Source organism: Natrix helvetica, assembly GCF_964273705.1.
Source record: "Natrix helvetica genome assembly, chromosome: 2".
NCBI lineage: Eukaryota > Metazoa > Chordata > Lepidosauria > Squamata > Natricidae > Natrix > Natrix helvetica.
The window spans coordinates 267,435,538-267,449,502 of NC_138552.1; the positions used below are offsets into that span (position 1 = coordinate 267,435,538).

At 42.6% G+C, this 13,965-nt stretch overlaps 1 protein-coding gene across 6 annotated transcripts in view; it reads right to left on the reverse strand.

The window, feature by feature from the left end:
* Nucleotides 1–13,965, reverse strand: part of NCOA1 (nuclear receptor coactivator 1) — a 327,889-nt gene that overhangs the window by 36,227 nt on the left and 277,697 nt on the right. For all 6 annotated transcript variants that reach the window (XM_081943115.1, XM_081943112.1, XM_081943111.1 and 3 more), the window contains 3 exons: nucleotides 13,690–13,830; nucleotides 8,818–8,965; nucleotides 3,535–4,876 (listed from right to left, as the gene is read on the reverse strand). In XM_081943115.1, coding sequence (XP_081799241.1) covers nucleotides 3,535–4,876; nucleotides 8,818–8,965; nucleotides 13,690–13,830 — 1,631 coding nt within the window. The remainder of the gene's footprint in view (nucleotides 1–3,534; nucleotides 4,877–8,817; nucleotides 8,966–13,689; nucleotides 13,831–13,965) is intronic.

The window sequence follows — 13,965 nt, forward strand, 5'->3', positions numbered from 1 at the left end:
ACCCAACACTATCTGCTGATGTTGCTAGACTTTCAAAAATCACATAAAGCTGTATGTCCAGGAATATTGGGTGCTACGCTGTTCTATTTAGTTTTGCTGTGGTAGCATTTATCAGTTTCAAAATAACTCAGCTTATTTTGACATGTATGCCTTCTACGTGAATTGTGTACTTAGTGATAGTTCTGATAAATAAAATTCACAAAGAATGTAATGTAACCCTAATAATTTCAGTTTTTAAAGAAAAAAGCTATTCTGGAGAGGCAATTTAGATGTGAGAACTGATGGGATTCTCAGATCTAAAGACAGGAATTTGTAGGCATCACTTTTTACAATAAGAAGACATATTGATACCCTGAAAACTCTAGGTAGGGCTGGGGGGGGGCAGCTGCCTAGAGGGTGGGAATAACATGGGTTACAACACCTTATTTTTTTCCCATTTTATTCCTCCATACTCCGGCACTTAGCGCCTCCGCGACGCTCCAGTTGCTCAGTGGAGTGTCGTGCAGGCGCTGTACATGCCGTGCACATGCGCGGAAGCGCCAAAGACTTAAAAGACTGGGAAGAACCTCGGGCGGGCGTGTGGGCCCTCCGGAGCACCATACTGGAACAGTATGCGGTGCTCCGGGCAGGTTCCGTACCGAGGCGTACCGCCTGTAACCTGCCACTGGTCTAATCGCTAATTAAAGCTGACAATTTAGCCATCTCAGCAATATCCATCATTTTCACCATTTCCTCTTCCATTGGGGATTTAAAAAATCAGCTTAAATTAAAATTAAAACTCTATTTCTAAAGCAAGTGATTTACTTGATTTTCAGATGGGGCTTATCTAAGAAAGATGAGAAATACTATCCCATCCTAATACAGGAATTGCAATCTTCAATAACTACTCATATTTATAAAACATTATAAAAATCTGGACATTCTTTAGCGCCATCTCCTCATGCGAAACAGAGCCAAATCAAGCAATTTTACATGCTCCAAGCAGCTGAGAACCATGTGCCAAAAATCTCTGAACCTTGGGTAACTCTCAGTTACCAGGGAGCTTGAGTGTTGCCCCAAAATATACTGGCAATGTAAAAATTGGCAGTCACTCATCCTGCCCATCTAAGATTGCAGTGGAAGCTTTCTTTTGGGGTCTGCACATGACTAAAGAGAGACCTTGAAACAGGGGAGCTTTGTCTCATTCACTTAAATTCAAAATTCTCCCTTTTCCATTCTTTGCAACGATTCAAATCTTTCTAAATATTAACATTCAATCTTTCTCTATGTATGTATTCAGGCACATTAGGGAAACTACATAAAGAATATCCTGTCTGCTTAAATTATTCAATTCGTTACAGGAACTACATCTAAAATATATGATTATCGTCCGCAAGTTTCATCTAGAAGCCATTTCTCTCTGTAGTATATTGTGTTAAAGCCATTGTCTCCACTGAACCACAATGTGTATTGTTTTAATTTTGATCTTTTTATTTGACAGAAGCCCCCCCCCCCCCCCCAATCAAAGGTATTTTGCCAAGCCCAACACAGCATCAAGGGTGCTGATTACTGGCAAATTATAATTTGTGCGCAGTCCACAATTCTGGTCTTTTCATCTGAAACACAACACGAACTAACAATCCAAGGGTGGGCATGGGGAGAAGAATTCCCAACTGTTCACAGTCCCCAACACTGGCATTTAGAGACACACCTGCCTCTGGGGCTTGTGCTCAGCCAGTTCGGACTGGTTTGGGTGAACCGGTAGTGGCGACCTGCGGGTATGCCCGTCCATCTGCTCTGGCGCTATGCTGTCCTATTTAGCAACATTTTCTAAGCTGCACGCATGCGTGCAACAGTGGTGGGTTGCAAGCGGTACGCCCCAGTACAGGCATACCGGTGCCTACCGGGAGCACCAGGTACTGTTCCGGTACGGTGCTTCGGTGGGCCCACCCACCCACCCGAGCTTCTTACCTGTATTTGAGCTCTTTGGCGCTTCTGCGCATGCGCGCGGAGCGTATGGCACCTGTGCGACGCTCCGCTGAGCAGCTGGAGCGTCGTAGGTGTTACGGAGATAAGGACACATGAATGCGCCATGCATGTGCATGAGGGGGACACTGGGCCCCGTTGCACCATACTGGTTGCAACAGAATCCGGAACCCACCACTGGCATGCAAGCCACTCGTGTGAGCAAAGCGCATGCGCAAAAGGTTGCACATGCTCATATTTTCGGTGCACGGAGAACCAGTGGTAAAATTATATGAAACCCACCTCTGCTTGTGCTGATATGAATGCCCCCAGTCCATCCCCCATCTTGTCAAGTGTGGATAGACAGAGTACATGAACTTCACTCAACAGAACTAAATCCTGGGATTGTACCAGAAACAAGTGTTGTGTGCAGCCAGCCCATAAACCAAAAAGAAGAACATTTGATACGGATTGGCAAGAATGCTCAGAGATAAAAATCATATTATAGGAGTTAAATTAAGCTATTAAAAATAAAACCCGGAACAGATTTTGATGGGAGAATCGGATTACTGCACTTTTCTTTCAGGAGCAGAGAGGTTGACCACACTTTCTGTGGTGTTACTCATTTCTTTCTTTCCACTTGCATAAACTAAGAGGCTTTCCCATACAAACTTTCAGCTTCCTATTCAAGAATATATTGCTCCTACTCAACTACTACTTCATTTCAATAGGAGGTACATCTTTTAAGAATAAGGAAGATCAGTCAGTCCCTCTGTATCCCATTTTTGCAGTTTCCACAAATTATCCAGGCCTACTGGTTTCCCTACTAGCATCCACAGGGTCAGCTTAATCAGTCCAAAGACTGATTAAGAAACAAATAAACTACTGTATTCTTTTGGGAGAAGCCCTAAGGAAAGGAATAAAAATCTGGAGGTTTCTTTGAGAGATAGAGTTGCTTAGGAGCCATGGTAAGAATGCAATATTGCAAGCTAATTCTGCTGACTGTCAGGGGTTCGATCCTGACTAGCTAAAGGTTGACTCAGCCTTCCATCCTTCCAAGGTCGGTAAAATGAAGACCCAGATTGTTGGGGGCAATATGTTGACTCTGTAAACCGCTTAGAGAGTGTTGTAAAGCGCTGTGAAGTGATATATATGTGCTATTGCTATTACTATTATTTATTCTAGCCATTTAAACTCTGGTTTTAAAAACAGATGCTTCCTAAACCATATTGGAGCTTGGTAGGAAAGTGAGAACACGGTTTCATTTTCCAGACTAAATCAGCAAAGAGCTTACATTCATAATACGAGTGTTACAAAGTCTACATTTTTTGTGTAGGAAGTCTTTGCCAGAGTTCTGAAATACATATACAGTACCATAATCTTCCTCATTTTACAGATATAGTTTGGGCCTGACATAATCTGTGACTCCTTGCCAAACTGGGTACTCTGGAATATATCAATTTAGAGTTCAGTAAGTTGCTGAATTTTAGCCACGGAGAATCATAAATTAGCAGCAGCACCGGAAAATAAATTTCATCAGAAACGGAAAATGTATTGTTAACAGAAAATTAATTCAAACTAAAAACTCACCTGTCCCTGTGGCTGTATCTTCACCTCCTCTTGAGTGGAGGGCTTAGGCGGTGGAGCCACAGGTGCATTACAAGCATCCAATTGCTCTGTATTTTCTTTCACCTTCACATCCTCCAGGCTCAAAGGAGGGTTAGATGCTAGTTCTTTATCATCCTGGTCAAGCAGATAGCGAAGGAGCTGATGGTCCTTTGAATCTTTCTTCTTCATTGCATCTGCCTCCAGCCTGATGTCAGGGGTTCCTGGAGCCTGGCTCTGTGGTGCAACAGCAGCAGCTGTACCACCAGGCATTCCATCTTTCTTATCATGCTCCATGGACAAGTTGGCAATATCAGAAGGACTGCCTTCCTGGAGGAGCCGATGTAAGATCTTATGCCTCTCTGTGAGGGAACTGTGGGAGGAAGGGCACGCACTGGCCGCAGGGTTCCCAGAAGCCGGGGTCCCCGATGCACCCGTACAAGACAAGGGCTCTTTGCAACTGGTATCGGCATCCACGTGCCGTAACTGCTCTTGGGCCGTGGAAGCCAAGAGCTGGACTAGTTTGTGGCTGGTAGCCTGCAAACACTTGCTGTCACCCTCTGAGAGTCTGTCACTGCCATGCAGCAAGCTAGAATCCAAGGGCTTGCTGTCATTGGAGCTATTGTCAGAGTGGGCCATGCTGCAAAGAATGGACGACATCTCCTTGCTGTCTTTTGGCTCTGTTTTCACGGGTGGCATGTTCATTCTGCTGGGGGAGTTCTGATTGCTCAACTGACGCAGGAGAGGAGGGGGTGTGGAGTAGCCCACTGGAGGGCTAGGCCCATCAGTCAATCCCTGCATGGAGTTTAATGGGGTGCCCGGATATGGCCTGTTGCTGACAGCACTGCTGCCACCGCAGCTGCCCACCATGCCCACTGGGGAGTGTGTGTGGGGCATAGTAGGAGAGAACGGGTTGCTTGGCATTCTGGGCCGATGCACAAGTCCAGGGCTTACTCGATGTCTTGGAGACATAAACTGTGGCGGGGTGACCCCAGGACTGTTCATTGGAGACCCACTGATGTTTATACCATGGGTGCCGTTTGGAGGACCAGCTTGTCCCTGGCTTAAGGCAACATTAGCTCCCACCTGGCTTCCAGGTGAACATCCGTAATTGGTTGGGGTGATAGTAGCATTGCTATTGCCGTGCAGGCTGGATCCTGATGGGTGGTTTGTGTTGGCCGTTAACATGCTACCATTGGAGGGAGGGAGAGGCGTTGGCAGGGGTACGCCCTGTCCTGGAGAAATGCTGGGGTTCAGTGAGGGACTGACGCGGGGAAGAGGCATTGCAGAATTAGTGTTCTCTTGAGGCAACAGGGCACTGTGTTCTCTGGATCAAGGAAAGAAAATGCAGTTGGTGGGAAAAGGAAATACAATCCCACGCCCATGTCAAAAGAACTTGATCAGTTTATGCTGTGACTTTTCAGAGGGAGGTAATGCAAAAATGCTGTATACCCAAGAAAGATATTATTTATATGCATATATACCTACATGTATGCAGTGTGCGGGCGAGCGAGCGAGCACGCACATACACACCCACACAAACAGCATACTTATATAGTATGTGTGTGTTTGTGTGTAGGAAGGAAAAGTAAAGTTTTGCTGGCTTCTTTTGAGAGGTGAAATAAAAAAATGGCTACTATTATACTATATGTATTTTCTTTTCTGCATGGGCCTGCCTACCATGAGAAAACATTCCGAAAGGGCTCCAATTCAGGAATGAAAAGCCCATACATAAACCCTCCCACTCATTCGTTGTCCTGTTTCTCAAAAAATGAAGGAAAGCCTTCAAAACATTTAGGTCTTGACTTCTATTCAGGATGGTATTAAAGCCAGAACTATTCTTGGTAGGTTTCACTGACATCCAAGCCTTCTCACCCTGCCAAAACTGTTCATGTCAGCTTTGACTCCCAGCCATGAAATAATGGCCATTCTTTGAGTTGCAGCCTTCCATCCACAAACTGCAGCTCCCTCTCCATCAAATAACATACATCTGAGTCCCACGCTCCTTCAAATAGCTCTGGGAGTAGTTATTTTCCAAGGATGTAAACTAGCTACGTAGGTCAAATAATTGCATACAAAGAAATTAGTATATCAAATTAGCAGCATGTGAAGGCAATTAAGAACGTGTCAATGTGGAGATTCGTCTTAACCAAAGAAAGGAAAATATGTAGCAAGTTGAAAAAAATTGAAGTAGTGAAGGAACTGGGTAGAAAAATGGCCTGGCAGATCTTAATCCTAGAGCCAGAAGGTTTGTGTTATTTCTGTGTAGGTTTTTATACAAAATGTGCAATTGTTTGTACCTGTACTTCTACAAGGTTTCTACAGAGTAATAACCTTTCCATTTCAGAACCTGAAAGTAAAGCACGAAGAATGAACCGTAGGGAATATTTCATGATTTGGACTTCCTTCTTATGCAATTATTTTGGGGGATGTAGGGGATGCTTGTGCAGGCACTCCCTTAAGGCAGGCAATGAACCTGAAAAAACCTCCATGGCTGACTAGCAAGCAACAAGCAAGCACAAATCACTGTTGAAATTTCATAAATTCAATTGGCTGTTCCTATCAGTGATTATCAGGAAGCCCAGTGCCTGATCTTTCCTTGGTGATTTTTCTGGGCAAAATTGAAAGCAGAGAGTACAGTAAGAGATTCTTCAAGCCAGATTTCTCAGACATTTAACCAGAAATACAGTCTCTAGCCAGTCTGTTCCAGATCACACAAACCAGATGTTAATTCCACCACCCCCCACCCCGCTACAAAATCCATCCAGTGAGATAGGACGCCCGCACAGATTTACTGTCTTGCTAACACTTGGCCAAATGTTAGTGTTAAAGAAGGGGTGGTTCTCCTCACAACCTGTTGGCCTGGATTCTCCAATGCTGTTGTGGTTGTTGCCTTGGCAGCTAACAGTGCCTTCATCTTTGCCTTCTTTCTCTTGCAACTCTCCTCCAGCAGCTGCAATTATGAGACCTGTCACAGCCTTTTCCGGAAAGGAAGAACTTCCCACAGCCAACTTGCCACAGTCAATTTGCCATGGCCAACTCTCTGCAGCCAACTCACCATGGCCAACTCAACTCAGGGACAACTCACCACGGGACAATTCAACAATTTAATGTAATTATTTAAAATAATTAAAATATATATTTAATTTTTTGTCATTTGCATTTCATTTTCTCCTCCTTTTTTGCATTATTTGTTTAATGATTCTATTCCACAATTTCTTCGATATTAATGTAACTTTTGTCCCGTACCGAGTTGGCTGTGACGAGTTGGCCATGGCAATTTCTCCTAGGCCAGCCTATTCTGCAGCAGGCAGAAGCATTGATCCCACTCTTCCTCTCACAGCACTCCATCTTCAGCTGACACTATCACTGCCACTGGTCCTATCCTCAGATCACAGGTCTCTCTTGCCACAGAAAGCTCAGAGACTGCTGCTGCTAGTATCACTGCCTCCATTCAGGCCACTAGGTTTCTTTTTTCAAGGGATTGTAGGAAGTTATCACCCAGCCCTCTCCCAGAAAAATGAAATATCCTAGGAAATATTGAAAAGGCAGAATATTCCTCTGGATGTGAAAAGAAACATGTTTCAAAAAGACAAGGTAACTCTCCCTGCAGCTTCCTGCCCCCACCTTTTGTCCATGAGCCATTAAAGCCCGAGCTAGTCCACTTTACATGATAAAAGACTTCTCCCCTTCAGCTCCAGGGGGATGGGAATGAAGGCATGGTAATATAAGCCTTTACTCAACTGACCACATGGCATCTGAACTCAACCAAACCTGGATTCAAAACTCAGCCTAGAGGGTTGCCCTTGCATGGGCCTATGTGGGTCTGACAACCAATCAGAATACATTTCTTACACAGGAACAGGAAACAGATAGGTGGGGCCGAACAGATTATTAAAAGCCCTGCAAGCCTTTCTTCGACCCTTCTTCCCTTTTCTTCTTCTTCACCCAACACCTGGAAGCATGTGATCACCTTTTTCTCCAGGACCTCCAGCCATGCGGTCCTGTCCTCCATTAAAACATTAAACCATCTTTGTAAGCAGCCTCCATGCCTCCAGTGTCTTTTTCCCCACCTGGGGGCGGACCCAGAAGGACATTTCTTCCAGCAGAATGATGAGTTAGGAAGAAGACCAGCTTTTGACTAATTTACACGAATACCCCTAGATTCAGTATCCTTAAGTTTCTCTTCTAAAAGAGATGCAAAATCATTCTCAAAACTTATAAGCTGCCATCTAGCTTTAATTATCAAATTTTATAGATACTCTTACACATAATCATATTTTTCATGCTTTTTCATATCTTCCCTTGATTGGCTTGGTTTTGCATTTGCATGATATTATAGAGGACAGAACAGACACACAATATTCTTTCACTGTTGATGTTTGCAAGCCTTCCATGCAGAAACACTCATATCAATAAAAACTAAAAGCATACATGTATATATACCAATGTCTACTAATCAAAAATGAGGCTATGTAGAATAAACGTGCTGGAAGTTCTGCTGGCAGGTCTTCTTCATTATGGACTACTTTGCAGTTTGTTTCTGTTCTGCTTATATGCTGCTAGTTTGAAGGTGTTGCAAAAGAAGCAACAGCTTGTTTGAACAGGCTATTTCATGACGTATTCCTCAATGCATTCTCTTGCTATGTAAACAAAGTATCCCCCCTTCCCCCATCTCCAATGGGAAAGAGAAGTAAACTAAGAAAGTATTACTTAAGCCCGAGAGAAAGAGAAGGGAGAGAGAGAGAAGATGCCAAAGAAAGATTCGGCATCTGTTTCTTTCCATTACTCTTTGAAGACATGGTTCTGTTGAGATTAGATAATCATGATTAAGATATCTTTGCCCTATCTAGTGAAGCTCATGGATCCTCTCAAGAGTCAGACTCAAACCAGCTTCAAGAGGAAGAAAGCCAAAAAAAAAGTTTGCCTTTTTTCCTTTACTTATACTTCTAACATCCTTGCAACATACAAAGAAGAGAGTTCATTACGTAGGACAAGAACCCTTTGCTTCCACCACCTTTTCCTTCCTGTGGTAAATACATTTATTAAGGGATGTATGACAGAACAATGACATGCAAAGAGACATATCAACTAGTATCATCAGCGTGACACATTTAAAAATGCATTCTGTATATATGTTGAATTGTACACTTTACACAGGAAGACACTGAATTCTTCCCAAAGAAGCTTGCTGTTCTATGAGAGATGGGTGGGGAGAAAAATAGAGGCAATGGCACCTAGTGAACCCTGGGAATTTTCAGGACTTACCTTTCAATTATATGAATGCCCATGATGAAGGGGTGTATTTCTGGACTTTGAGGGCAGCAAAGTTTGCACTTGGTATGAGCACTCAGCACAGTCCCATCACTAAGTGTGAATCGGTAAGATGGGCTGAAGGCCGTGCCCCGTGTCATCACTGAGCAGAAACAGAAAGGGAAGGGGGAGGAAAGAAAAGGTTTAGGAAAAGGTTTAGGGTTAGGATGATTTGCCTCCTTGGGTTGCTAGAAATATTTGTGAAGTAGCAGAGTTAGGCAATCCACAAGCAATGTACATACCACATGCCCCTCTGATGCAATCCCTGGAACACACAAAAACCATGTCTCAAAAATTCAACAGCAAATCCCCATTTTTGATAGCAATTATCATTTAGTTTTTTAAAAAAAGAATCATGGCTTTAGCTTTCAATAGAGTCAATGTATCTTTTTTAAAAATCAAGCACCTTAAACATTGCACGTATTTTCTCAATTGCAGGAGGCAATACAATACAATAGCAGAGTTGGAAGGGACCTTGGAGGTCTTCTAGTCCAACCCCCTGCCTAGGCAGGAAACCCTATACCATTTCAGACAAATAGCTATCCAACATCTTCTTAAAGACTTCCAGTGTCGGGGCATTCACAACTTCTGAGGCAAGTTGTTCCACTGATTAATTGTTCTAACTGTCAGGAAGTTTATCCTCAGTTCTAAGTTGCTTCTCTCCTTGACCAGTTTCCACCCATTGCTTCTTGTTCTACCCTCAAGTGCCTTGGAAAATAGTTTGACTCCCTCTTCTTTGTGGCAACCCCTGAGATATTGGAACACTGCTATCATGTCTCCCCTAGTCCTTCTTTCTATTAAACTAGACATACCCAGTTCCTGCAACCATTCTTCATATGTTTTAGTCTCCAGTCCTCTAAGAGTGCTCTTCTCTGCACTCTTTCTAGAGTCTCCACATCTTTTCTACATTGTGGCGACCAAAATTGAATGCAGTATTCCAAGTGTGGCCTTATCAAGGCATTATAAAGTGGTATTAACACTTCACGTGATCTTGATTCTATCCCTCTGTTGATGCAGCCTAGAACTGTGTTGGCTTTTTTGGCAGCTACTGCAAACTGCTGGCTCATATTTAAATGGTTGTCCACTAGGACTCCAAGATCCCTTTCACAATTACTACTGTTGAGCAAGATACCACCTATACTGTACCTGTGCATTTCGTTTTTGTTGCCTAAATGTAGAACCTTACTCTTTTCACCATTGAATTTCATTTTATTAGATAGTGCCCAATGTTCAAGTTTGTCAAGACCCTTCCGTGTCTTTAGCCTGTCTTCTGGAGTGTTGGCTATTCCTGCCAGCTTAGTGTCATCTGCAAATTTGATGAGTTCCCCATTTATTCCCTCATCCAAATCATTGATGAAGATGTTGAAGAGTACTGGGCCCAAAACAGAGCCTTGGGGTACTCCACTGCATACCTCCCTCCATGTAGATGCAGTTCCATTGAGAACTACACGTTGAGTGCGGTTGATCAGCCAGTTACGAATCCATCTGGTGGTGATGCTGTCCAACCCACATTCTTCTACTTTATCTAGTAGTAGGTTATGGTCTACCTTATCAAATGCCTTACTGAAGTCCAAGTAAACTATATCGACGGCATTCCTCTGGTCCACTAATTTTGTCACTTTGTCAAAGAATGCAATAAGATTAGTCAAGTAATGGTGTGCTTGCCTACAGTAATAAGGCAAGTAATGGTGTGCTTGCCTACAGGGTTCTCTTTTAGCGATCCTGTCTTGCATAGAATAGTGTGAGCATGCTGGAATAAAGATGGCCTTTAGTCACACTTGCGGCATACTAAGCCAAAATGTGCCCAGACCAGTACTGTCCTTGATATTAGCAGGGACTGCTGCATGAGACACAGAGAAGTTTAAGATAGCATTAGACTTATATACCGCTTCACAGTGCTTTACAGCCCTCTCTAAGCAGTTTACAGAGTCAGCCTATTGCCCCCAAACAATCTGGGTCCTCATTTTACCGACCTCGGAAGGATGGAAGGCTGAGTCAACCTTGAGCCTGGTGCGATTCAATCTGCCAAACTGCTGGCAGCCGGTGGTCAGCAGAAGTAGCCTTGCAGTACTGTACTCTAACCACTGCGCCACTGTGGCTCAAGATATGCAAATGCTGATAAAACGGATCATAGATGATTATAAGAGGAGTAAATGTTTGGAGAAAGAAATGAAAATGATTGTGTATAAGAGCATGCTTCCTACTGTGTGTTATACAGAAGTGAGACGTATCAGACGAAACATACATGTTGAATTAAGTAGGAATATGATACTTGAGTGTATTTAAGAGTATGTATGGTAAAACAAGAAAGAGGATCAAAGATGAATGAGTGCTCAATAAACATGGTCAGAATACAAAAGGGTGTGACCAATATTGAAATAAATTAAGATTGTTTGGTCATATAAAGATTGGTTTGGTTTGGTTTGGTTTATTTGGATTTATATGCCGCCCTTCTCCAAAAGGACTCAGGGCGGCGTACAACATTAAAAAACACACATCCCAAAAGTTAAAAAAGATTAAATCCATATCCCCCACACAAAAAAAACCAAATTAAAAAGAAAACAATACATTTAAAATAAGTTAAAATTAACAGGCCAGGCTGGCTTGCTGGAAAAGCCAACTTTTTAGGGCGCATCGGAAGGACCGGAGGTCGGGGATTAAAAGAAAAGTAATGAGGAGTCAATAGTAAATAAATACATGAAGAACGAATGAGTTGAGAGGAAGGAGAAAACTACAAAAGCCAGGGTTTGAAAGTTTAGGAAATCCTTTTTAAAAGGTATAAAGAACAAAGGATTTTTTAAAGCAATATATGAATGGAGGATGGTGTGCCAGTGTAGAAAGGTACAAAGAAGTACAGTAAATAGTTTGGGTATAAACAAGATACAGTTATATTTGTTTTCTTGTCCTTATCTCATGCTTATTTTGTATACTATTTCTCACCACTTTTATGCGCTCTGCCTAACATTGGTCCCCCCCCCAAAAAAAACAGTAGGATGGGTATGTATGTATGTATGTATGTATGTATGTATGCATGTATGCATGTATGTAAAAAAAATTCAAGCCCTGAAAAATTTGAAAACAATGGGCTGAAATGTCCAACCCTGTCCATTCAATGATCTTGCTGCATCACCAGCATGCAACTTACAACCCTCAGAGGCCTTAAAAAGAAGAAAAAGTGCCCTTCGCTGCTATGAATTGTAGGATTTTATTTTCTGCTACATAAAGTTTAACTACAGTTTAGTATTTTCTGGGTCCTTATATTACAATTCTGAGCTTGCTGACTTTCAACTCCTATTTTATAAATCAGGAAAATGAAACTGAAACGGTAAATTTTTCAAGTTGAACAGGAATTTGAACAGAATGCCATAGAATTCTATATTGGCCAAGTGTAATTGGACACACAAGGAATTTGTCTCTGATGTACACTGAGAGCTTATCACCGGAGATAAATTCTTTGTGTGTCCAATCACATATGGCCAATAAAGATTTTTGTCCTGTCCTGTCCCATCCCGTCCCATCCCATCCTATTCTACTCCTACTCTATTCTATTCACAAGTATCTCTAGAGATAAAGAGAGGTTTCAATTTTTCTCTCTCCAAAATTTCTAAATGGATAGATCTTTAAACAATCTTCACCCATTTTATGAAGTTGTGTCCCCCCCCCACTCCAAGATCACTGTAGTACCAACCCCCTTCCCTCAAAGTTGTGCAGCCCTGTTTTAGTGAGAAATCATCAACCATCTCCTTCTGAAATTAACACGTCAAAAACCTCCTGGGATTTTCATAAACAATTTAATCCTTTTAGCAGAGAAATAATTCTTTCAGCCCCATCTTATAAGGAGATACAATTTTACTGATCCACGCTTCAAGGGTGTTGTAAAATGATAAACATCTTTACACTTTACATTAGCACTTAGGAAAATTACTAATATAAAAGCCAAGAATGCTCATCACCTACTGACATTTTATCTCAAATTTTCTGGGAGGCTCTGCCTGCCCCTTTCTCTTCTGTCAAGCTAATGTTTGAGAATTGTTAGACAGGCTTTCCCCAAAGGAGCTTCACTGGTTGATTGGGAGTCAGAACTTATCTTCCCTGATCTAATCCAAGATTCAACCTAGCACACCAATTCTACATAAAAAGATGCAAGTTGCAGAGATTTTGGAATATATCTGTCCCCTTTGGGACCAATGAAGCAGTCAAGCTTTGGATAACTTGGCCTGTTTCCTTTAGTTGTCACTTCCTGACAAAAAAAAAGCCTTTGGGTTAGCACACCATCCCTACGCCTGGGTCCAGAACAGGGATGAAATCCTCCCAGTTTGGCTGAACAGGTAGGGATGATTGTCCTTGGTTCTGCGAACCGGTAGTAAAAAAAAAAAAAAGCTTCCTACGATCGCGCAGCTCAAAGCTGAGCTGCGCGATCGTCGGAAGTTATTTTAAAAAGCTTTTTAAAGCATTTTTGTCCCTGACGGTTCACCCGGGGGGGAAAAAAAAGCTGAAAGCGAAAAAAAAGTTGGCCATGCCACCGAGTCACATGACCCACCACCACCAAGCCACGCCCACAGAACCAGGGGACGGGGGTGGGGGAATTAGATTTCACCGCTGGTCCAGAGGTATTGTATAACAGATTGCTAGAAGAATGTAAAGAAAACTAGGAGTTCAGCAGCTAATAGTTCAGAGAGGAATTCTACTTTCCTCTCAACTACCATCAATCTTTCCTGCCACTCCTCAGCCATTTCCTTTGCCAGAATTATGTGCCATCTTCATTTTTTAACAACCGTATTTTCACTCTGAAAAGTCCTAATCCAACAAACACAGAAGCTTTCTTACCTTCCTGAAATAGCTGCTTGGCATAAGACGGCTCCCTGCCCTGAGGCTGGAAGAAAGCATAGATGCATTTTCTCACTAAATCCTCCCAGCCAGTCCGGCCTGCTGCTCTCAGAGAACTGGTGTCAATGGAGATGATTTTACCTGTGTGGAGTGGAGTGAAAACAAAGACATTAGACCTAGGAATCTAAAGCAGAGCAGTACAAGGATATATTCAATATATATTGCACCTTCTACACCTGTCCATTAGCTGTAAACTGCCCTCGGTTCCTCAGCCTG